This window comes from Cygnus atratus, chromosome 2 (genome assembly GCF_013377495.2).
Source record: "Cygnus atratus isolate AKBS03 ecotype Queensland, Australia chromosome 2, CAtr_DNAZoo_HiC_assembly, whole genome shotgun sequence".
NCBI lineage: Eukaryota > Metazoa > Chordata > Aves > Anseriformes > Anatidae > Cygnus > Cygnus atratus.
In genome coordinates, this window is record NC_066363.1 from 25,983,278 (window position 1) to 26,007,900 (window position 24,623).

The 24,623-nt window shown below is 36.6% G+C and overlaps 2 protein-coding genes across 4 annotated transcripts in view; one reads left to right on the forward strand and one right to left on the reverse strand.

Annotated features, from left to right (window-relative positions):
* CASD1 (CAS1 domain containing 1) overlaps nucleotides 1-14,193 on the forward strand; it is a 32,313-nt gene extending 18,120 nt beyond the window's left edge. The window contains exons 8-18 of one of the 2 annotated variants that reach the window (XM_035545215.2): nucleotides 294-508; nucleotides 1,563-1,988; nucleotides 2,389-2,478; nucleotides 3,063-3,182; nucleotides 5,381-5,537; nucleotides 7,083-7,162; nucleotides 8,041-8,142; nucleotides 9,446-9,586; nucleotides 9,792-9,869; nucleotides 10,734-10,826; nucleotides 11,913-14,193. In XM_035545215.2, coding sequence (XP_035401108.1) covers nucleotides 294-508; nucleotides 1,563-1,988; nucleotides 2,389-2,478; nucleotides 3,063-3,182; nucleotides 5,381-5,537; nucleotides 7,083-7,162; nucleotides 8,041-8,142; nucleotides 9,446-9,586; nucleotides 9,792-9,869; nucleotides 10,734-10,826; nucleotides 11,913-12,179 — 1,769 coding nt within the window. In that variant the 3' untranslated portion in view covers nucleotides 12,180-14,193. The remainder of the gene's footprint in view (nucleotides 1-293; nucleotides 509-1,562; nucleotides 1,989-2,388; nucleotides 2,479-3,062; nucleotides 3,183-5,380; nucleotides 5,538-7,082; nucleotides 7,163-8,040; nucleotides 8,143-9,445; nucleotides 9,587-9,791; nucleotides 9,870-10,733; nucleotides 10,827-11,912) is intronic. The other variant, XM_035545216.2, reaches the window with a different exon arrangement.
* A 2,703-nt stretch (nucleotides 14,194-16,896) lies between these two features.
* SGCE (sarcoglycan epsilon) overlaps nucleotides 16,897-24,623 on the reverse strand; it is a 28,885-nt gene continuing 21,158 nt past the window's right edge. For both annotated transcript variants that reach the window (XM_050708477.1, XM_035545218.2), the window contains 5 exons: nucleotides 23,587-23,798; nucleotides 22,839-22,865; nucleotides 21,917-22,105; nucleotides 20,042-20,085; nucleotides 16,897-17,204 (listed from right to left, as the gene is read on the reverse strand). In XM_050708477.1, coding sequence (XP_050564434.1) covers nucleotides 17,188-17,204; nucleotides 20,042-20,085; nucleotides 21,917-22,105; nucleotides 22,839-22,865; nucleotides 23,587-23,798 — 489 coding nt within the window. In that variant the 3' untranslated portion in view covers nucleotides 16,897-17,187. The remainder of the gene's footprint in view (nucleotides 17,205-20,041; nucleotides 20,086-21,916; nucleotides 22,106-22,838; nucleotides 22,866-23,586; nucleotides 23,799-24,623) is intronic.

Genomic DNA, 24,623 nt, shown 5'->3' on the forward strand with positions numbered 1-24,623 from the left:
GCATTATATGCTCTTTATGGAGCACAGAAGCTTGGGAAAATTAAAACAGGCATTCATGTACAGCCAAAGCTTTTTGATCTATTAGTACACATGTATAACTAGGGAATGGTGAAAAGAATATTTCGTCATAAGCAACTCTGGTTGCTGTAGCAGTCGCTCATTCCTCACTGTATACTTTTTACTGTAGCATTAAACAATTGTGCCTACCAAAATGAAAGGAGCAACTTGAATTAAATAAATGTATTTGCGAAGTGGAAGATTAATGTGCCCACTCTTTGTCCTTTCAAACTCAGATCCTGTTTATGAAGATATGCTGAGTGAGAGTCGGAAAATGATCACTAATGAGAAAATAGATGCTTATAATGAAGCAGCTGTTCGTATTCTGAACAGCAGCTCCCGAAATTCCAAAGCTAAAGTTAAAGTGTTCAGTGTATCAAAACTGATAGCACAAGAAACTATTATGAAGTCTTCAGATGGCCTGCATCTCCCGGAATCAAGCAGGGATACAGTAAGTATTTTTAGCGCCGGTCAACATTAAAAAGTGTTAATTGTAAAAGAAGATTTCAGGTGTATGTTCTGAAACAGCAGACAGTGTGAATGTAGCGAGGACTCACATTCTTCAGGAAATTTGGCTCAGAAGAGCCCCGTAGGTGAGAGGGCAGTCAGTTATACTGATGTTTAAAAACTGTAATATCTAACATGATAGTACATAGTGGATTTACAGCTATTTTTAAATAGCTATATCTTTTAGACCCTGAGTGCAAACTTCATGCTTTCATCTGCATAAATGATTTAGGGTGATTTGTGAAGCAGTCCTAAGGAGTAGGTCTTCTTTCTTCTCCTATGTGCCCACATAGTTTAATTTAGAAAAGAGTATAAACAGGATGAGAAACACACAGTATACACCTTCCCCGTTGCATGGAGTGCCACTGGCTTTAATCCTTATGTTATCTTATCACTACATACGTATGCAGTGAGCCTCTCAGAACTTTATCAGTTTGTGCTTTCTGTGACTGAGCTCTTCTGCTGCGTCAGTTTTAGTTCTACTCCCTTGCAGGTTTCAATTGCTTTCAGTTGCTGATGAACTAAATATCATCTCACCACACGTTTCAGTCTCTTTGTCATGTTTTAGACATGTTCATTACCTGTGCCTTGAGGGCCTTAAATTCGTGAGATATTTTTCATTTATGGTCCATTTAGTTCTTTATAGTTCCTTTTAGCCTTAAAGAGAGCCCTTCTGTTGTAAAAGTGAGAATCATAGAATATCCCGAGTTGGAAGGGACCCACAAGGATCATCGAGTCCAACTCCTGGATTAATTAGGATTAAGTCTTTCTGCTTACCTCAAGAAGCTCAAGGGTTTACCCTTAGGAAGAGATGTTTTGACTCATAATGCTGAATGCAACTAGGTGTATGGGGGGCTACTATGAACTTTTTCTTACATAACGATAAGGGAGAATTGCATGTTTTCTGTCAATTCACGATCTACTTAAAGATTTCTTATGATGAAAATTTTTACTTTTAAATTAGAGATTAATCGGAAAATTGCTTATTTATTTGACAGAATGCGATGATTCTTATGAATGTCTACTGCAATAAGATAATGAAGCCCATTGATGGCTCCTGCTGCCAGCCTCGGCCTCCTCTCACTCTGATACAGAAATTAGCTTTCTGTTTCTTTACTTTGTCCATTATTGGATATTTAATTATCAGTTTAATTCACCGGAATAATTATCGGAAGAACAAATCATGCACCGATTTGGAAATCGGAGAGGAGAAGAAACCTGCCATCAATACTCCTAATGTTTCTACTTTAGAGATGCTCTTACACTCCTTCTGCAAACTCGGTCTAATCATGACCTATTTTTATCTATGTGACAGAGCAAATCTTTTCATGAAGGAAAATAAATTTTATACGCACTCATCTTTCTTCATACCAATCGTCTACATCTTGGTTTTGGGGGTGTTTTATACCGAAAATACCAAAGAGGTAATGATCAAGTTGACATCCTGCTTGTAATATTGCTTGACAGTTTGAGTGTAAATTTCTGATTGCTAATTATTGAAAGTAAAATTCTTAAAATCAGCATAACTCATCTTCAAAAATATAAAGTTTGCATGCAGTTAGATGTAAAATCTTTTTAAAAGCATGTGGGTGCGAGCACTTTTAGCCAGTCATACAGTCCATCTTTTAAGTGAATGTAGCTCAGATATCTGAGAATGTAGACCAGATTAGCATTTCATAGACCTGTGTCCATTAGAAGGAAGGCTTTTACAATTTAGACCTATTTGCCATAAAGTGGTTTATTGTTTTGAACTTTTTCTCCTCATTTTGTAGATGTTCGTTGTACTTTTTGGAATAGCAACACTCTTATTTTGTTTTGCATTAGACTAAAGTGTTAAATAGAGAACAGACTGATGAATGGAAGGGCTGGATGCAACTTGTTATTTTGATTTATCATATCTCTGGAGCAAGCACTGTAAGTGATTTGAAAATTGTGTTTTCAAGTGGGATTGGATTTCATGTTTTCAAGTGGGAATGCAATTTAGACATGTTACTTCAAAAGGAAGATAGTGCAAATGCTTAATAGAATTGAATAGAGGGAATAACTAATACTGTTGTTCCTGTAGTTTTAGAAATGGTATTTGCAGAATTAGTTTTTTTCCTCTTTCAGTTCCAAAGATAAGAGAATTTTATGCATTACGCAACCCATGAAAAAATATACTTGTTTTCTCCGTGTAGAAGATTGTGTTAACTTACTTTTAATTGTTAGCAACACTTTATTTTTATGTTCAGAACTTGAAACTCTTGAAGGTAAGCTTTCAGAGATTCCTTCTTAACTCTATCTTAACTGGTTACAGAATATGGAAATTGTAGAGCTATAAATAGAAGGAATGCATTCAGATTATCAGAGAGGTTAGGGCAACAAGAGAGCTTAGTAATAAATGAGAAACGCAGTTTAATATTTTTCTTTGTTAAACCTGATTTAGTGCAATGCAGAAAAAGGAAAACCAAAAGCATTTATGTGGCCATCTATAAAAGGTACATTATTTTTCTCAACAGTTTTTGCCTGTGTACATGCACATTCGAGTTCTGGTTGCTGCATATCTGTTCCAAACAGGTTATGGGCACTTCTCATATTTTTGGATAAAAGGGGACTTTGGCGTATACAGAGTGTGTCAGGTAAGAATATATACTTACTGTTTCTATAAGGATTTTTTTTTTCAAAAATAAAATACCTGTAACATATCCATACTCCATAAATAACGTGATACCAGATTACTTTACCAGAGTTTTCAAATCCCAAATGGCTATTGTTTCTGTCTAATCTGAACTGTTTAATTGTGTTTATCTGATACAAACACATGACATATGCATAATAATTACAATGTAAAACATGTATGTAGGCTTAAAAGAAACACAAGTATTAAATACTTTCCAATATATAACAATGGCATTTCCATTGCAGTAGCAATTTCCAATATACATTTATAAACAGAATGTAGCTAATGATGCAGGCAGGCTGGCTGGCAGTAAGGAGGGATATCCATGGCACCAAACTTACTGGGCTAAATCTTCCTAGGTTTCTTCTATAGTCAGTGGTGAGAAAGAGGTTTACTTGGATAGCTGTGATGTACCGAATCACGCTTTGGAGCAGCCTCTTTCCAGCTGCTGTTGAGCATAGATGGGTGGTATGAACGTTCTCATCGGCTCTCCATTTTTAGCAAAAATTATGGTTTTCCCAGAATTAGTCACTGGAAATGCTTCACTTTGTTTCCCTTACTTTGTTCTTACCACATCAGCCTGCTCCATGCCATTATTTTCTATTTATTATTATTATTAATTACTAGTGTGTTTCTATTAGAGGTTTATTGGTTTTTTTTTTAGACGAGTAGATAAATGTTTGGTGAATCCAAGAGGCAGTTGTGTACTGGTCTTCTTTTTTCATCTTTCTCTGTGAATAAAGGTGGTTATTCAGCACATCGGTTTGCTTGCTCCCAGCACTGCAAGTCTTTATGTAGATGAAACAAACACTGTTTTGTCTCTGATTTAAATAGAAGTCATTTTCAAGTGCTTACATTGTACAAGCTTTTAATTTTTGCTTGCCTTTTGGGTCTTTTCTTCACTGTGAAAAGAAAAACTTTGGGGTTGGTTAGTTGAGACCATTAGTAGTGTCCCAAAACACTTGCTTTTCCTTTTTTTTTCCTTCAGATGAGTGATGGTTTGGATCTGTTGAAAAAACTTTCCACACTGCTATTTCATTAAGTATCCAACTGTTTTGTACCAAAGTAGGCTGCTAATACATGAGCAAGAGGCATCACTGCAATATTTGCTGCCTCTTTCAAAGCTCTGCATAGCAGCACCAAATGTTCCACGCTACTGTTTCACTTGTTACAGGATCCCAGCTAATTTTTTTTTTTTTTTTAGTCAGGACAGTAGAGTTCTGCATAACAGTATGTTTAACCATTTGGTATCTAGAATATGATTGAAAATACCACACCCCTGTAGTGTTTTTCTTTAGAAGTAATGAATGTTTCACGAACATATCAGATGTACCTGCTTCCTTTGGAGGGAAAAAAAAAGTTCTCTTTCACTCGAAGAGTGAAACTCTTTCACAGGTGTTTTCCCTGAAGGCTTTTCAGTTGTGGCTTCAAATTCTCAGTTCAAAAGGCAAAATGGAGAGAAAACAAATACTTTCCAGTCAGCTATATTGATTCTCTCGGGTTTGTTTTTGGTTTTCTTCCTCAGAGACAGTGTAGTAGAGGCTACGTTTGTTAATACAGAAAACTGTTTCTTGCACTGTAAGAATACTGGAGAACGTGTCTCTTTTTGTGGTTTCCCTCCCAGGTTTGGCAGTGTGTGCCGTAGCAGTGATTTTAAACAAAGAAAGAAACAAAACCCTCCTATTGCTATTAAGGGTCACACTGTAACTTGGATCGTTCTGCTTATTAAACGTAGGGCTCCAGCCCAGCCGCAGCACTGGTAAGGGCACTAGCCTGGCTTTGACCAAGCCAGCCCTGTTTGCTGTTAGTGCAAGCAGGGTGGTGGTGACAGCATCCAGCAGCTGGCATACTCACTCAGTCCCCAGCCTGGGGTCAGTTCGTTTGACCCCGTTTTCATTGCTGTCGCTGCCAAAATAGGCCAGGGTAGACTGGTCCAGTCCTACATAACCAGCCTGCGGCTCATACTGCAGTGGTGTTGCTCCCTGAGATATTTACCCATGTGTCAACTGGAATGTAACCAGGGAGTGAGGTGTGAAATACTTAGGTGCTTTTCGGATAATGTCAAAGAAACATATTCCTCATCTCTCCCAGCTTTGCCTCCCGGTTTATGTATACCCTGGATGGAAATGTATTCTTCTTGCCTCTGACTCCCTCCAGGTTTTATTTCGTCTCAATTTCTTGGTCGTGGTACTGTGCATAGTGATGGACCGACCTTACCAGTTCTACTACTTTGTGCCATTAGTCACAGTCTGGTTTATGATCATTTATGCCACCTTAGCCATATGGCCTCAGATAGTCCAGAAGAAAGCAAACGGTAAGATAATATTCCTTTATAATTCTGCTATAAAACGTTTCCATGTTACTACAGATCATAACCACACAGAAAACTACTGTCAGTAGATCTCAGCCCGTTTGTAACGTAGCACAAAGTATGTTAAATGGCTGCTCACAGAAATAGTTTGTCAGAGATGAATGATATGTCCAGTAAAAAATAAAACGGCTGGTAACTAAACTCCTCTGTCTCTGGTTATAGTCGTAGAGTGCTTTTCTGTGGATTTTGACCATCAGAAATGTATTTTATCAAGAGCTGATATACTAAATGAAAGCTAAAACCATAATACTACATGGTCTATGCTAGTCGAAATTACTACTGTAGTGTAGGGACAGGTGTAGCAAGAAGTATGATCATCCACACGTTCCTATTTTCTACTGCCAACATGCGTGATCCATCTTGAGCACTAATTCTGCCATGTCCAGCCAAAAAAGGGGGGTTGTTAAGGGCCTTAGTCTCTTATGTTAAGTGGACCGTGGAAAGTGTTTTTTATGATGTGAATATTTTAAATAAAAAATGAAGTGAAATGCCAGTTTCTCATGGATTACAGTTTATTGAAGAGCTGTCATCATGTGGTAATGCTCACAAACTAATAACTAAAACTAATAACCCTAAGAGTCTTAGATCTTCTTTCCCTATTGATGGAGTAAAATCCGAATTTTATAGTCTGCAGATATGAAAATGAAATACATCAAATACATGCTAGGAATAGACGTTGCAGAAATAAGTTAGCAACTTTACAAGTTATCTAGAAGGCAAATATGTCATATTTATATGTATGTGTGTACTTATATTTCTACAAAGGCAATCTTCCAGGTGCAGTGAAATGACTGTTGTGTATTTCAGAGAAATAATGTACTGTGAAATTAGAAAATCTTCTAGTGACAACTTTTGTGTGTACTTCCTCACTAATAGCTGTCAATTTGTATGGTGAGAGAAGGAGATGATTTCTCGTTTGCAGTGTTGAAGCCTGGGTAGAGGTTAATATCAGTTGACAGCTTTGAGGAACAGTTTCTCTGGCTTGTCTTAACAAAACACTTGTCCTTAATGTACTCAAGCTGAACAGCAGGTCGGCTGGTAGCTCAGAGTTTAGGAATATGTGCTCTACTTATTTCACACAACAACAGCTGCTGGGGACTTCATTTTGCATTCAACTAGAATTAGAAGTACCTGTGTGAAATGTTTGTGAAGGCAGAGGCTTTAAAACAGTGTTTCTGTTTGAATGCTGACATTCTGATTCTGTATTTTTGTTGTCCTTGTTTTTAGATATGAGGCTTAGTTTAGGATTAACAGGCTGGTAATTGCTATAAATGTTTATTTTAATTGCTTAAAGTAAAATGTAAAGTATAAATATATAGTTAGTGGTAAAATATTGGTAGGATTTGAATGTTTATTTATGAATGCATCTATTACTGAGCATGGCTACGCTAACAGTTGGCAATTATTATTAAATATGTATAAATATTCATTGCTTTTGCTAGTGGAAAAATTGATGACCATATACTGATTAATTTATTTTTTCTTCAGGGAACTGCTTATGGCACTTCGGATTACTGCTTAAACTGATTTGCTTGCTGGCCTGTATATATTTTCTGTCATATTCTCAGGTTTGTAAACTTGTACTATTCACATCCTTGTTGATGAACAATATTAGCTGCTTTTTAGTGCACTCATGACTTGAGTATTTGCTTCTATAAAATAAATAGGAAAAATTGAACCTGTTTTTGGTTTTGAATTGGTGTGGTTGCTGGAAAAAAAAAAGCGTCTAACTCATTTCTTTGTAATGCTTGACATGTGTTTGGTATATTGCTACAAGTGTAATAAATATGGAGGTGTATGGGTTTTGTTTGTTTGGGGTATGTTTCTTGTTTTGTTTTTTCGAATGTGCTGTATCTAAAGTTACTGGGATTTGAATCAGATAGCATATGGCAATACCGACATCTGTCTCTTAGAGACCTGCTGTTGGCTTTGATACTTTATCAAAAGACTGGTTCTCGTGCTAAATTATCAATTTACTGCATACTGTAAGTAAAAATGAGAGACGTAAGGGCAGAGTTTGTCACTCTGTAATTTACAGTGCCTTTTGTGTGTTTTTTAATCTGCTGTTGTTTTTACACCTGTTGAAGTATAGTCTCCTGTAGAGTATGCATTTGTTCTCCCAACACATAGGTGGATCTCTTCCTTTAAGCCTGCAGAACAAAATGAAAGAAGTGCCCACCTTTATGGGAAAACAAAAAAAACCCTGTTTCATCTGAAGTATTTTTGGTTTTGTGGGTTTGTTTTTTTGGCTTTTGGCAGGGGTAGGGGCTGTTTCTGAGGAAGCCAGTTAATTTGGTGGTGCCACTTAGCTTCAAGGTCAGATGATTTATACTGTTGAAACTGGGATGACATAATATCAAAAGACAGCTAATTGATTTAAATGTAGTAAACGTGGTTGACATTAATGTTAATGCTTTTGCAACGTTTTTGTTGTTGTTAATTACAGGGTGCATTTGAGAAGATGTTTTCTTTTTGGCCACTGTCCAAGTGTTTTGAACTGAATGGGAATGTCTACGAATGGTGGTTTAGGTGGAAGTTAGATCGCTATGTATGTAACATTTGCATTTCTATACTGTACTTTTAAGTGTTTTTTTTTGTTGTTTTTTTTTTTTAGTTTGGAGGGTGGGGGGTGGTTGTTTTCCCTTCCTCTAGAGAAAGCAAGAGTCTGTCACAGTGGATTGTTCATTTCATGATTAATCCACATCCATCTTAATTCTGCAAATGGCTGTCAAAGCCTTGCTTTAAAGATAGATGTTGACGTACGTGCTGCTGGATCCTGCTTAGTTACTTAAAATAAGTGTGATCTTTTTTTTTTTTTTTTGTCTTTCACCAGAAATTTCACTATGAAAATGTACTGCCAGCAGCACTTCAGGCTGTTGAAATACAAAACAAATTGTTTTGGTAGCTTTCTTAATGCTTTTTGAAAGTTGTATCAGTTAAACATGTATTTCTTTGAAGGTAACTTTTACGATACTTTTGTTAAAATTGGGATCTTGATGCCAAAACCAGACTATTGCACATAGTTTTAAATGCTTTTACAGTGGCAAAGTGCTTTTTTTTCCCCATTATTGACACTACAATGTTGAGGATAGAACAACAGGGAGAAATTGTTTTTGTTTTTTTCCTTTCTTGGAAAGGTAAGCAGAATGTCTAAGATGAGAGCCTTTATCTGCTAACCTTATCCTTAACTGGATCACGTGCATGCTTCTCCATCTGATGGTCTTCAGTAACAAATTTGTGGAGTTCGTGGTGCACTCACTGCAGCGTTTTGGACATGGAGCTCTGTTGGCTGTAAGCAGTGTGTATTCTGTGATGCTGCTAAAGAGGAAGTCCCAAATTAATACTGAAGACTAACCGTGCGTGGGCCTGGAACAGCATCATTTTGGTAGCTAATGAGAACTTGGCATAGCATCATAAAACACTGCTGAAGAATTGTGTCTGTGAGACTCGCAGTGCTTTGTGAAAATGTTTCACCTGCCAGCTTGGAGAAAGCCAGAGCAACATGCTTTTTCCCCAAAGTAAACCCTTTTTGGTGCTGGCATAGGTTACAGGAAGGATAGTAGGTACTTGAAAGCTGCTTGAGATTTCATTGTCTTGAAATTTCATGTCTTTAACGCTCTGGGAAGCATTAGTAGGAATACTTCATTTTAGTTTTTGAGCTGAGTTAAAAATGCAGCTTAGAGCACTCTAGTGTAGGAAGCCTTTTTTGTTAGTTTCAGTAAATCTGGGAAAGGAAAGGAGCTTAGACTTTGGTATTACAAATAGACTCTACGGTAGCATTTCTGTTGAAAAAGTTTTTATCTGAAGTACGTGTAAAAGCCATGAAATACTCACTGCATTGTCTTTCACAGGTGGTTTTTCACGGGATGCTGTTCGCTTTTATTTATCTGGCATTGCAGAAACGTCAGATGATTTCAGAAGGAAAGGGAGATGCACTTTTCTCCAACAGAGTTTCAAATGTTTTATTATTTATTTCAATTGTATCCTTTATGGTATGTATCTAGTTTAACTATTTACAAATTTAACTATTACAATCAAGTTTGTAAATCCACGCAGAATCCGCTTTCTGAAGTTCTTGTTTAGGAAATGCTTGATTTTAAAAATCAACTCCTGGTTTTTTTTCAACAGCTTATCTGTTGGTTCATTTGTAAATGTTACATACAATTGTTACCCAGACTGATTTTTGTCGTCTTCTAGACCTACTCCATTTGGGCTAGTAGCTGTAAAAACAAAACGGAGTGCAATGAACTGCATCCTTCTGTTTCTGTGGTGCAGGTAATTATATTCCTTTTCCTTACAGTGACCAATCTAGAGTGTTTGTTTTTTAATTGTTTTTAAATATAATATCTTTGCTTTAGTGTGGAATGTCAGATGATTGGCTTCATCTTCATGTCTGAAAATGAAAAAGGATTTAACTGCACTGCTCGCTGTTTCTCAGTGTTTTATTACTGAAATTGCATCCTGTGATTATGCTTTTGATTACCCTTGATGTCATTAGTGTACGTTCATACACAATTCAAGGCCAAAACCAACTTCTGGCTAATTGCACAGCAGTGGTAAAAGGAGAGAGCTGTAGGGGAGCGTTACAGTTTGGGCAGTGTTAGTGTACTAAGCGAGCCCTGTGGTTACTTCTAGACAGAAGAGGTGGGCCGCAGGGGCATGTGTATGGTTTTAAGTTAAATTTTTCTCTTACTGTCTTTCCTGTCCTACCTAGCCCCAGCTGTTTGATCCTGTTCCCTCTGTTTCTTTTTTTTTTTTTTTTTTTAACTTGTAGCTTGTCCAGTTGAGGGGCAGCATGTGTGACTTCAGTATTTTAATGTTAATATGCCCATCTCAACATCTTTTCTACACTTTGTCTTCAAAAACAGAAGGTTAACTTATATTTGGGGCTATCTTTGTCATGACTCTACTGAAGCTGTAAACATAACTTGCTATGCTATTGCAGTGTAATAGACTTGCAATTTTCAGACTGACTTCAAGTATAAACTATTTATACGTTAGACTTGAAAGAGAATTTAATATTTTTATGATGCACTTTTAGTTTGGTTAAAATGAATAATTTTTTTTGTGTGTGACCTACTTGTCACCCACAGTCACTCTTTTTCTTCCTTTTTTTTTTTTTTCCTTTCTTTTCTTAAGATTTTAGCTTTCATCCTCATCAGGAACATTCCTGGATATGTGCGATCTGTATATAGCTCATTCTTTGCCTGGTTTGGCAAAATTTCTCTAGAGGTAAGTAGGATGATAAGAACCGCAAAGAATTTCAGCTTAGGAATGTAAAGATGTTTTGTTATGCAAATTGCAGTATTAAGATAAGTACCAAATACATGTATGGCTTTATTTAATCCTACTTGACCTGTTTTAGTGTTGTAACTTCCATCCACACTAAGAAATCCCAGCTGAAATAGCAGTCTCAGAGTATCGATCTTATCTCTTATGCTGTTTTGGGGGGGACTTTAAGGCTGTGAGAGCTGGGGCTTAATGCTGAGGTAAGCTGTGGCTTGTATGCGATTGGAAGATACATTTTAAGTCATTTGAAGAATCAGCATTAATTATATTGTCTAGTATAAGCCCACTTATAAACAAGTTTGCCTTAGAAAGTTTTGCTGTATTAATAAAGAAATATATCTTTACAAGCAAAACGCTTCTTAGTGCAAGTTTTCTTCTTCCATTGAGTGAGTATTGTGAAACAGTAGGAATTATCTTGCTTTCCATTTTATTTGCTCTTTATTAATATTAAATGTTTAATTTTACTGTAATCTTATAATTTATTTTTTAAAGGAAAATTAATTTACATGAAGAAATAGCTTATAGGAGAAACTCCGTAATACAGTGTATGTGTAGCACGAGATTACATTTATTTTTTTTTAAGGGTCTTGTTTTCACCATGCTGATTAATGGTGAACTTTAAGATGCTCATCAACTCCAGGGGCTTCCACGTTCACCAGCAGTTAAAGCATTGCCTTTTGTTTGAGGGTACGTGAGTAAGTCCCGCAGCAGTAGCTGAGTGCAGGCATATTCCTGATCTGTCCTCATACAATATAAATGATGCTTCCTTATGCCTTATTCAGGTAAGAGCTCAGCAAACCTGTTTTGCTGTGCACTGTAACAAGCAAACAGTCTGCTAGCTCAGTTGCTGGGCCTCATCTGAGGAGGCTTATAGCAAAGACCTGTGGAATACAGCTCCTGAAAGTACATAATTTGTCTGACTTGAGCAGAAGTACATCGTGTCTCTTGATGCAATAGTAATATGTGTTCTTCATATAAGCAAAAAATTTGATATATAAGTATTTTTAAACACTTTATTTTTTCTTGCAGCTTTTCATCTGCCAATACCACATTTGGCTGGCAGCAGACACAAAGGGGATCTTGGTGCTCATTCCTGGATATCCGATGTTTAATGTTATTGTCAGCACTTTTATATTTGTGTGTGTGGCACATGAAATTTCTCAGATCACTAATGATCTAGCACAGATCGTGGTTCCTAAAGATAACTCCACTCTGCTGAAAAGGTTGCTATGCATAGCTGGATTCTTTTCTGGACTCCTCCTCTTCTCAGCAATGCAAGATCAGTCAAGGCGTTAACTTGAAAAGGTTCTTGAAAACTTTTCTTCAGGTTTACTTTGCATCTGCCTGAACAGAAGTTCTCAGCTGGAAGTACAGGAAGACATTGACATGAAGTGTGGAAGATGTAAATAGTGGAAATGTACATATTTTGTGTGAAAATAGCATTCTCAAAGAATCCGAGAAACAAGAATGCACTGTACAGAATTGCATGTGAAAGCGAGTCTTTTTCTACTGGATATATGTTTCTGTTTACATATCTGTTTAAACGTGACAAAAGACATGAAGTGAAATGGTACAGCAGCATCACGCGCCTATCGTGGAATTATCCACACCTTGGGTCAACCGAATGAAGAGTGGCTACTGCTAGAGGGCTGCATGTACGTAACGCACGCTCTAGGCATTCTCATCAAGGAGCAAGAGGAGAGCAAAGCTGCCATCCTTAGTTAATGGGCACCGTTAGCTGATGTGAAGCATGAGGTTACTTCTCTGGTAAACCAGGGCATTTTCCTAAACAAAGCAGTAACTTGTTCAGGAGGGACTGTTTTAGGTGGAGATAGAATATGTTACATGAAGCCCTTTATACGTGGAAATAAAATGTCATCACCAATTCAGTGACTTAAGATTATATACAGGTTTACATAATAGGTGTTTTTAAGACATTTCCAGGAAATATGGTGAATTTTGAGGTTGAAACTCTTGTTAAATATATAGAGAAAATATTTGATTTTTTTTTCCCTGAAGTTCTTTGCCTGTGTGCAGTTCTTTGGTTGTCCACTGGGACTGCACAGAGATGAGTAATTTTCTCAGCTGAATATTGGAAAATTCTGGAGAAATTCCATCCTTTTCTAGTCAGACGAAATCCATCATATCCACTTCATCAGATCTTAAGGAAATGGGAGAACAGTGATCTTTTGAATCTTTCTTTGAACCTTTCTAGGCCATCAGTGACCTTGAACCAGGTCTGATTAGGAAACTGGTGCCATATTCTGTCTTGTGATAACGTTTTCATTTAAAAGGATGGGAGTCAATCTGTTGGTACCATGAGGGAAGAGGGATTGAGCGGACATCCTGTTGCGTGCAGATGGTTCGGTGTCAAAATTACAAATCGAATGAGATTGAAGCTGTTGGAGGAACATTTTTCCCCATCCTTTTCAGCAGTGCTGTTCTTCATTACCACATTTTGAACTCTGAACCCAGTCTTTGGCATGAAAAGGAAAATCTGTGGAAGTGACGAGCTGGAATTTAAGTTCCACTTGGTGAAGTTATGGTAATTTCCCCCTAATTGTGGTTTTTGTTCAAGTAATAGTTTGACCTCGTTTCTTTTACATTATGTACTTCTGGTTACTTTTTAGCAGTCAAAAACACGACTACAGTATTGTTATCCCAGCATATGTGCAATTATGTGTGATTATAAGCAGTAAGAATCCTAAGTGATACTGTATGTTTTTGATGTTGTCCCAGTTGAATCATGAAAAAAGAGATACCAATGGCAGTTAAAAAAAAAAAAAAAAAAAAGTGAAAGAATGGTTTCAAATTTGATTTTGGTAAAGAGAATAATTTCTTTTTACAAATGATTATTCATCATAAAAAAAAAAATGAAATAACTTCCCCCAAATTCAGCAGTTTTACTAAGTCTGCCAGATGTTTTGAAGCCGTTGGGAAAATACTGAGCTGTTTGTTCTTTGGTACATTATTTCCAATGTTTGGAAAGTTATCCTCCTTGATAAGTATATTACTGGATACTGAAAGAAATGATATAGGTCAGCACTGGTACATAGGATCCGTAACCATCTATGCCAGTATTAGGGTAGTGGCGAAATGTGAGTTTGAGGGGATAATTTTTGTTTTGTTCTTCACAAGTTAAGTATTGTAGATATAATTTTATTTATCTGTTGTACAGATTTGGTTAAGAGATTTATTTTTAATGTTTGAAATAATGCACTTGTTTACTGTATGTGGGATAAATATATTTTCAGGTTATGTAAAAGTATGAAGTAATTTAAACATTAAATAAATGTGCCGTGGATGCTTATTTTTGTAATGGGAGCGGCATCGATGAAGTAAAAACTACTTATTGCCTGACTCTAGCTGGGCTGCAGTTCACTATCCTGCCTGGTGTAAGCTACCGATTCGTATTGCAGAATTACTCCAAGGTGATGTTCTGGGTACTGTTACTGCAGACTAAGGCAAGGTAATCACTAGCGTATCCCAAATAATTTCAGGTGCAGTGCAGGAAGAAAGATCCTTTTGCAGTAAGTCAGACCGTCCACTTGCCACAAGTCTAACAGTGGGGTTGAAACAGCCCTCGGCTGCCTTCTGGTCCTTTGTCCCAAATCCCCCTGGAGTCTGGGGGAGGTAACCCAAAGGGGAGATGTAGAAATCTTCCCTGCCAGTTAAAAGCCTGAAGCACTGTGGCCGATTTTCTGTGAAAGAAGAGGAACTGGCGTGACTTCTCTTCAGTATGGTGACAGCAAATTCCTTTGTGTTAAGGAATTTAGCTTTTGAGTTTACCTACTCAGGTCCCATGCGAAGTAGCTAATAGAAGGGGGGGCTTCAGAGCATGAGCTCCTCTCCCTGAGGAGGAGAGGTCCACAAGGAGGTGTGGGGCTATTATGTCTAACAAGGGCGAATACTCTTCCCCTCTTTTCCATCACAACAGAAGCTCCGTGTCTGCGCAGTCAGGGCCCTTTCTTCGATCTTGAGTCGCGTACCACCTACTACGACTGTCCGTACCCACTACTGCCGTAGCAAAGAGGTGTCCAGGGACCGTCATGTAATAAACAGACAACACCATCACTAACGTTCTTCCTATTTATTAGATTTGACATTCTGTATATTTACAAAGACAGCCGTACTGCTTTCTACTTCATGTGGTTGCAACAGTCTCATTACAATACCAGTTCACACCGTCACTGTACATTGCTGAAGGAGGCCGTGACCGTACCACTGTCACCAGTTTTAACTATTTCTAGTTCTTTAACTGTTAAGTGTCTTTAGCCAGCTTTATAAATCTATGCTTCTGTGGTAATTATTTTAATAAGTAAAAATAAATAATTTATTATTAAACTTACCTCAAATGACTGATGCTTTCAAGCATAAAATAGTTTCAGGTGTGCTTAATATCCGTCACCTACATCATTAGAGTCCTTTCAGAATACACGGAGCACCTGCTGGTACAAACTGATCCTTTATGCACATACATAGCAGCTTAAGAAATTTCCTTCAATACCTTGGCACTCCTATATCCTAGTACAAATAAGATGGGAGTGGCTCAGTCGGTATTTAATTGATTGTCACATCATCCTGAAGTTATCAGAAATTGTCGTGATCCAAAACGAGTACTATTTACAAAATTTAGTCACCTATAAATCACTTTAAAATCCATTCCATTCATTTCTGTTTCAGAGCACACATTTGAAATTAGCAGTCGAAACCCAAATGCTGATTTTACTCAAAATTTTTACAACTTGGCAAAAAAGAAAAAATATTTTTTTAATTTAACATCCATCTCAGTGTTCATCAGCTGGTTTTCTAATTTACTTCTCATTGATAGTCATGCAAAGCTTTTGGAAAATCAGAATGTTCTTTAAGGAGCCTAATGAAACCTCTTCCTTGGTACAATCTGAATGAGCTAGGTGTGATGCATGCCGCTTGGAAAGTAAGTACGAGTTGCTCTTTATTTCAGCTCTTTTAGAAACTGACTTAGTGGTTGGTTTTATGCTCGGCCTTCAGGGCAGCCTTGCAAAATAGGACCTTTGAGGTTAGGCAACATACAAGTATAAACAAAAAGTTGGGTTTGTCCTGTTTGCAATGCAAATTGGATGTGGTCATCCAGCCTGAGCACTCGGTACATACTTTGCTGCAATTGTTACACTTGTACAAAATGTGTCTTTATGGTCTTTATACAAAAAAATGGCCTTTATACAAACAGTGTAGTAACTCAATTTTAACGTCTCTTCTTAGGCCAGCCTTGAATTCCTAAATTAGGCAGAATTTCTCTTAGCAGAGACCTGGGAAACCCCAGCTACAGAAACGTAGCCAGCATACAGCAATTTTAAAGCAGAAGCAGCTTTGTGCTTAAAAGGCAATGTCCCGCTGACCGTACAGCTTCTGAAAGAGAAAACATTACAGAAAAAAATACACAGAGCACAAGTGTCAGCTTAAAACAGTGATGCTTTAAGGTAAAACGTCAAAAACTGTTGGTGTGGGCTCTGACAGCTGGAGACCCTTAAGTCCTACGTCACACTGTCTTTGAGGATTTCGAGAATCATCAGAAAAACTTAAATGTAAAAAAGCCACTTGAGCTAAACTACCACCATCTAGTGAAAAATAAGGAACCTCAATTCAGATGAATTTTTCTAAAATAATCAGATGAATGAATGGACAGATTTTAAATTTTATTGCTTACAAGTCGTCAAATACATTAAATGTCTGGTAAAGCAACAAGGCCCATTTTCAACACGAATAGTTTAGGTTTTGTGTTTGTTTCTTTCAAAAATAACTTTGCTTATTATATTTTGATCAACTCTACAAAATTAATGCCTAATAGATGTGGAATACTATTTCTGAGCATCATATTGCACCAGCTTTCATGCCAATACAACACTTTCTGTGTGCAACTGTAAGGCAAGTTATATCATCCCATACAACAGACTCTAAAATCCTTTGAATCTGTTGCTTAGTTTGAAGTTTTGATTTCCCTGTTAAAACCTTCAGGACAGATCATGAGACAGAAAAAATTTTGATATTTATTAATACATACATTTGAAAGATTATTTTCTTAATGTAACAAATATAAAAAGTTATCAGTGTTTACAAATTGTCCAAAATGTCCAAAGTACAAAAAGATACAGTACATTAGTTATATGGAAGTGATTGTACTCTCTGGCACTGAAATCAGCTTAATACTGTGGGCATGCACAATATACACCAGGAAAACTCATGCATCAATCAGAACAGGTAAGGAAATAAGACAATTCCTGCTTTCTCTGATTACAAATTCATTGCTTCTGTTAATTTTCTTTCCTCAGGAATACCATTTACCTGTAAATAGATAAGAATTTATATAATCCATCAATTGCAGGTGATGCTTCAACAATATTGAACTGTCAACTGGTAGCACAGTTTGTAAATACAATTTATTAGTCCCTTATCAACAAGCACATTAGAATTATCAACAGAAAAAAAAAAATGGTACAAGTACAACCTGAACCAGAAGACAGCACAGGCAAAAAAAGCTCTGCTTGTTTCCTTTTGGGAAAGGAGAGACATGGAAGAAGATGGTTTAACTGGGAATTAATTCATTTTTCTACTTTGGATCATTTCATGGGGAGACTGTGAAACTCAAAATGGAAAATGCTGTATGTAGCATACACGCACTACTTAGTCTTTACTATCATAAGAAAATCCTACACTGTTCATCTAACCACCTTAAGAGAGTGACCATGGATTTTGCCAATCTATAACAGAAACAATTATAAAAATAAAACTTAATAAACCTTTTCATATTGGAGTTTAGTAGCAGTTTTCAGGAGTCTAAGATGCTTATGCTAAGATAACTCAGATGTGAGTTGCCACCCTTCATACAATTCCTTACTGGTTATGTTTTAACTGTGAAATGGTTGAGCATTATGCTAGCAATTAAGTCCAGTTGCTGCATTTTTATGTGAGATAAGAAAGATCTATTGTTTCTTTGGGGTTTCAGATAGTTCCCAAATAGGATTTTGATTATTAGACACCCTCTGCTCTTGAAATTAAATACTGAGTATGGTTGACTGAAGGTTTGAAATAGAAATAGCCTCTTACCATATATATAATATATAACTATATATAAATATATAACTATATAATAGCATACTGGCGACTGCTAGTATGTTAGCAGTCTGAATGTATCATTGGGAATTCTCCATAGGAAAGGAAGAAAATCAAACTGAGTGTCTAGTTCTATAGTTTTTTGTTTGTTTTACCTTCAGTGTTTTAGTTCTGTAAATGTCTTATTTGAACAGACCAATAAAACTGATTGCTAGGTTTGCACTGATGCTGCTCAGAGTTTTAGGAACACCTGAGTTTTACTTTATGTCTAACTTTTATCTGCAAGTCTAACCTGACAGTACAAGTCAGAGGTTTCCATTTAGAAGACAAATTGCTATGGGCATATGCTCTCATGTCATGAAAGCGCTCGCTCGCAGTCATCTGTACATCTGCGTTACAAAGGAACGTGTCATTGTACACTAAGAAAATCCAAGGAAACGTCTGTCCCCTTCCACCCTCCCCTTCCACTTCTGAGAGCTTGTCACAGGCGGTGTCTGTGCTGAATACAGAGGAGCAGCTCTATTTAGCTCGTCCAGACACGACAAAAGGTAACTGACATAACTAGCCTTTGCCCGAAATGCTGTTCAAAGCCAAGTAACCATGACACGAATATTTTGGAACCTGTGAAGCAATTCACAATTAAGAGAATTTTTTGGTTTAATATATTTTAAAATCTACCTTCTGTTTAGGAAGAGCTAAGAGTGATTTCCAAAAAATTCCAAAATAATGTCCTTTAGAAAACACATACACAGGAGGATTTTTAACATCTATTTTTGGGCAGTTCTTCAGCATGATTTGCAGGTTACAACCCCATGGTAGCTTACATATCATACCTTTTTTAAAGTTTCTCACTGCCATCAGCATACACAGTACTACCAAGAGATTTTGCATCTTTTTCCTGCAAGACAGACTGGCATTCTTATAGCTAAACAGTCATACCAGAAATGCTGGACTGTGTGACATTTTTATTTTGCCTTCCAAACGCCTTTGATCATTGAGAATATGCTAAATTTCAAGCCAAACCTGTGCTGGAGGCTTCAGATGGGTACCTCCAGGGTCATCCACCATTTCCAGTATAGGTAGAATAAAGCACGCAAGTGGCAAAGCTAGTAGAACAGCAGTAAGTTTCTTTTTTTTTTTTTAATGTTTTTAACTTCCAGATTTAAGCAAAAAACCAAACGTGTGCAGAAGCATCTACTATATACTTGCCTCAAATCTTTGAAATGTTGTCATACGAAATTCTCCTTTAATCCCCGAAAGCAGTAATGAAGAAGAAGGATTTTGAATGAAAATGAAGAATTGCTTATATAACTCCTAACTTAAAACATAGCTTCCTTTCAGAGCTGTGATTTACATATTGTGTTCAATACACAAGTATCTACAGTTTTGCCTAAATACCTCTTTGAATATTCAAAAATTATACTTTGGCCTTTACATTTTCCTTATAAGATCCTAATTCCCTTTCCTACATGGCTAAGACCATATCCTTCTCAGTTCCCATATGCTATCAGATAACTAAGTGACCAGTCAGCCTTAGGGAAATCATTCACAACCTCAGTCAGCACACATTAGCATTTGTGAAAATGATGCAAAAGTGATGACAAAGACACTGGAAACCAGCAGCATGGATATTTGTCTCACCACAAATTCCCCAATAGCCACTGCTTATGTTAACAGCATAGGAAAAGCTCCTTCTTCAGAGCTTAACTGGTATTGGCGGGAATTAGAAATGTTGATTTTGTATTAAGCTTTAGAGAATCTGAGCAGTGTAACTGCGTTTGGGGATCTGGCTGTAGTTTCCTGCTGTAGTGGAAAATGATTTATATGAGGAGTTTTCCAACTTAGCTGTAGCAGATTCCAGTGTCACATGTTGAGTCCTAATGTAGCATTCCTCCTACTTGTTCAATCGATCCTATACCAAAATTTCCAATGATGTATCTAAAAAACATCTGGAATGACAATCTTTTCATACTTCATTATTTTTGAAAATGGTTTCCACCGTACATGGACTGTATGTGTTTTGGTTGCCCACCGGTCACGTAATAGTCACAGTATTTTTCAGTACTGACCTGCACTCTGCTGCTGTGGAATCTGAGTCTGATGTGGCAGGTTCCTACAAAAAAGCAATTTAATAACTTTAACACTTCCATACAAATTCTGAAGTATGTTATGCATAAAAGTTTAATAGATCTAGCTAAAATTTGTGGGGTTTTGCTTATGAAGCAATAATATCAATTTTTGCTATGCAAATGTAGTTGTCAAAAGTCAGCTAAGTCAATAAAAAAGTTAGTTTTAAGGAGTAGTTCCTGTGATTTCACTTGTCAACTGGGCTCAAAGGCTCAAACTTGGTGAAAGACCAGAGGTAACAACAGGCTTCTGATGTTATGCGAAGTTCAGTTTTTGTAAGTGATGAATATAAAAAAGGTGACCGTCTTTGCAAGTTAATTATTGACTGCAGAATGAATGGGTGTTCTGCTAGTCTTACACATCTGACCAGTTCACTTATCAAAGCAAAGTTATGTTTTTATGCCCTGCTTAAGTGTCTCTTTTAACAGGTACCAGATATTAAGGGTGCTTTTACAGAAAGGAATTGGGGGTTGGAATGAAGGTGAAGTGGCTAAGAACTGTATGTACAAGTTCAGAAAGCCTTTGGTACAGGCTCCAGCACCCCCATTAAAAAAATACATATATATTCACAAGGTTGGCTTTCTTTGGAATTAATCAGCTGAGTAAAGGCAAATACACACAAAGTGTTTACAGTGTTATGGTCCAGGTGTGTGAAGTAAAGAAGGAAAACACCATCTGGAAGTATCATTTTGATCCGGTATCATCTCTTAAACTTCCCTGTACGTTTGGCATTAATTCATACTCGCTCATGGGTCCTCATTTCTTTTACCATAACTTTTGGCTTTATTTTAAAAATTGCTATTGTGAATAGAAGAAGAAACTGTAAAATAGCACAACAGTTGTACAAGGGGTCATTTATACAGCTATACTTCCTGAAGAATTTTTCTGTAGAACTTAGTTTTGGGACAGGGAAAAGAAAATACTTAGCACATATCTGCATTATGAAGGGAACACGGGGCAACCATGTGCAAATTGGGGCCAATTTAGTGCTGGCACTGGACCAGTATCATCACGGTTGCTCTCTCACACAGGCCCATCAGCTGAGGAGCTACTGACTTGAGCTGGTGTCGTGCCATGTCATTGAGTGATAATGCCAGTCATGTCTAAGGCCGTTTTCTCAGATCTGCTCAACTACTGACAACTCAGCCAAACCCTTCCAGAAACGTCTCTTTTCTGCAGCACTGCCTACCTGTTTGGCTTGGAAAATATGCAAGCATTAGATGACTTTGTCTCCATAGTTTCATAAAGTTTTTGATATATGAACTTTAAGAAATAAAAATGACTATTTTTCTGGTTTCTGTCTTGGTAACAGTGGAGATGGCCGAGATGACATTTTCATTGGTAAGTCCGTATTTATTATCAGCATAACGGAAAATGCTCTTCTGTGCAATGTTAACATTTCAAACACAAACCATCCGTGACAGGTACATGACTAAATACTAAAAAAGTTTGGATTTTACTGGGTCGATGTTGTTTTTATCACAGAACTCCAAAGACACATACTAAGAAATAGGGTTTCTAAAAAGGAACAGTTCTAATCGATTTGTCTGTCAAAAGTAGTTTTTCTCCAAAATATGCAGAAATGTAGTTGTTCCGTACAAAGCTTCTTGCCAAGCTTGCAGCCTGGAATCCAGTCATGTAATTTTATCACAGTGGGCCTTTATTTCTGCTTGAAATGCATACGTCAGAGCAATCCTGAACTACAGAGTCATTACTGGTACCCCCACAACAAACACATTCCAGATGACAAGCGCTGGTGTCCAGAGTTAAATTGTGTAACTTAATAAGTATTTAAAAAAATAAATTGAAATACTTACTGTTGTGTTTGCATCAGTGGCATACTAGTATTGTCGTAGTTGTCTGTGTGAAGGGGTGGAACAATCTCGCCAGTAACTGGGTGAAACACAGGCAGTGTTGAAAGAGGCCACGCTATCTCTCTGTTTTTAGACATGTCGCGAAGCTCTTTAGTTGATTTCTGTATAGCGCTGTGGTGGACCAACTGGATGCTAGGTCAAAAAGGAAATAAAATAGTAAATATGTATTTTAAGCGCTCTATCTAAACTGATAGACTTTTACAGTTATTATTTTTCATAAAAATACAAGGACTAATGCATGCTACAGACTCAATAGTGCAGCAATTACAGCAAACCTTTCCATAGTTAATTTAATAAATAATGGATTTATTTTATTTTGAAGGCGGTAATTATTCCACTAGATTTTGCTGTCGGGAGAAGTATTTTGCATAGGATCCAATGCTGTGCAATTTACTGCTAATATTCCATTTATTTGCTGCAGTTCAAATAAAACTTTTGGTAACTCCTGATTCATGTGGTACATCCAAAAAACTTCAAAGAAAATTAATTTTAATACACTCTGTGCTGTAACCAATGGACACCTTCCAGGATATTCCTTCTCCTGTCCACTGCTTTGACGATACAGACTGGGAGGTCCACTAATCAGGAGAATAAATTACATTTTAAGATATTTATTCTTAACAGAACTAATTTATTACAGACTAATTTATTTACAGAACTGACAGTTGTTAATTTCAAACCCTTTTTATTCTGATCTTTTATCCTCGCCAAGACTCTGATTTAAAAGCAGCTTTCACATTTATGAATTAAACCATGGATTAGAGAGAATGAAAGAAGATTATGACACACATGTATGAAGCATGACAAGCTACTGAAAATGGAAATTAAATGATAAAAGAAAAATAACAGGAAAGAAGACACTTACTCTGGTGTTTGCATGTTTCTCTTTTCCCTAAAAACAAAACAAAATTTATGAATTAAATAATAGCATTGATAGTTGGAACATTAAGTCTATCTGATGATGAAAATAGTACATGATATAGAAATGCTGACAATGTTACTGCTAAATGCAACTTGGCAGCATTTGCAACTGGGTTTATGGCAAGGCCTTGATGAACGCACGTACAGAGATGTGGTACTGATGACAGACACACGGACACACACGTAGAAATGAAAATGCAAGTTAAAGAACAAGCTTCTGGCTAAAATAAATTCTGTGACAAAATGAAATTGTAGTTTGTGTAAGAAATGGCAGAAATTACGTTACTTGCTGCTTTCTGTTTATGGTTACCTCTGCTATAATATGTCTAAATTCAGTTGACATCCTCAACCAGATTTGTTTTATAAAAGTTAGCATTTCAGAAATTACTTAATAGTACTGAACCAATGATCCTTTATTAGTATTTTATTTGTTTGGGGGCGAGAAATTTCAGGTTTATGTGGAGATTTTTAACCCTTTCAACTAGAATAATTAAAGTCCCTATATTCATTTTCTTGGAAATTACTGTATGTGATTAGATGACAAATAGTTTGATATTTCAAAACAGATGTCTTTTGGCATGTTTTATTTATTCTTTTAATGAAGCGAATGGAATTCTTCTAACAAATAGTCTTCTATGCATTAAAATATTATAAAAGTCTACAATTACTAGTTAGTGTGTTAAAGTACTCACACTCCTTCCCGTCGGCAGCACATGATATAGGCAAGAATTAGAAAAAGCACCAGTGCTATTGCCGAGGGCACTGCCAGTGTAATTAGGAAATCCGAGTAATAGTCTCTGCTTTTCAGTGTATCAGAAGGTGGCTTGTATTCTCCACCATCAGGTAATATCCCCTCTCCGCGAATCACTTCCTGAAAGGTGGAAACTTGCTTCGTATTGTCAACCTGACAACCAGGGGAAAAAAAAAAAAAGAAAGAAAAAAAAGACAATTACATAACAAAGTAAGAGAATGTAAAACCAGGAAGTACTTAATCAATGAAAACGCAGAAAAGAGCCCATATTACACAATAATATTTGACAAATTCTATACATTTTTGTCCAGTCACTTTTTTTTAAACAATAAAATCTTACATTTTGTCAAAACTTTCTATATATTATATATTATCTATACACTAGTTTCTAATATTACTTTATCATATTGTTATTTTACTTTGTGCCTACCAGAGATACTGTTGGGTTTTTCTTGTATTTTGTTTTGTTTTGTTTTACAGATTATTTTTTGGAATATTGCAAACAAATAGTATTTGAGTAAAAGTTCAGTGTTTTGTTTTTTTTTTTTAACAGCAAAGCTGATTTGTGATGAATAAATTGACTTCTTTCTACTCTTCCTAAATAACAATACTGCCCTCTCTTGTATGAAGGTGGTAGAGGTGAAGAGTGTTACTTTCCTCCTCGTAGTGTCCTACGTGAGTTTTAAAATCAAGTGTTAAAACAGCAAGAGGCAACAACTGAGCTGCTGAGGACTGAGCAGCTCTAGGCCATCCCCTTCCACCAAATGCAGGAAGTGTGCCATGATCAGATGAGTATTTAGTTGATCATACTCAGAGTTCAAAGGTTTTTCTACCTCCTAATTCAACTGAATTTCAGAAGACTGCATTCCTTGCCACAAATACATATTTTTAATGTCTGTATCTAAAGTTCCTAGAAATACAAACTTTGTAGGCGCTGAATTTCATATTGCAATTAATTGACTGCCTGTTCCATGATCT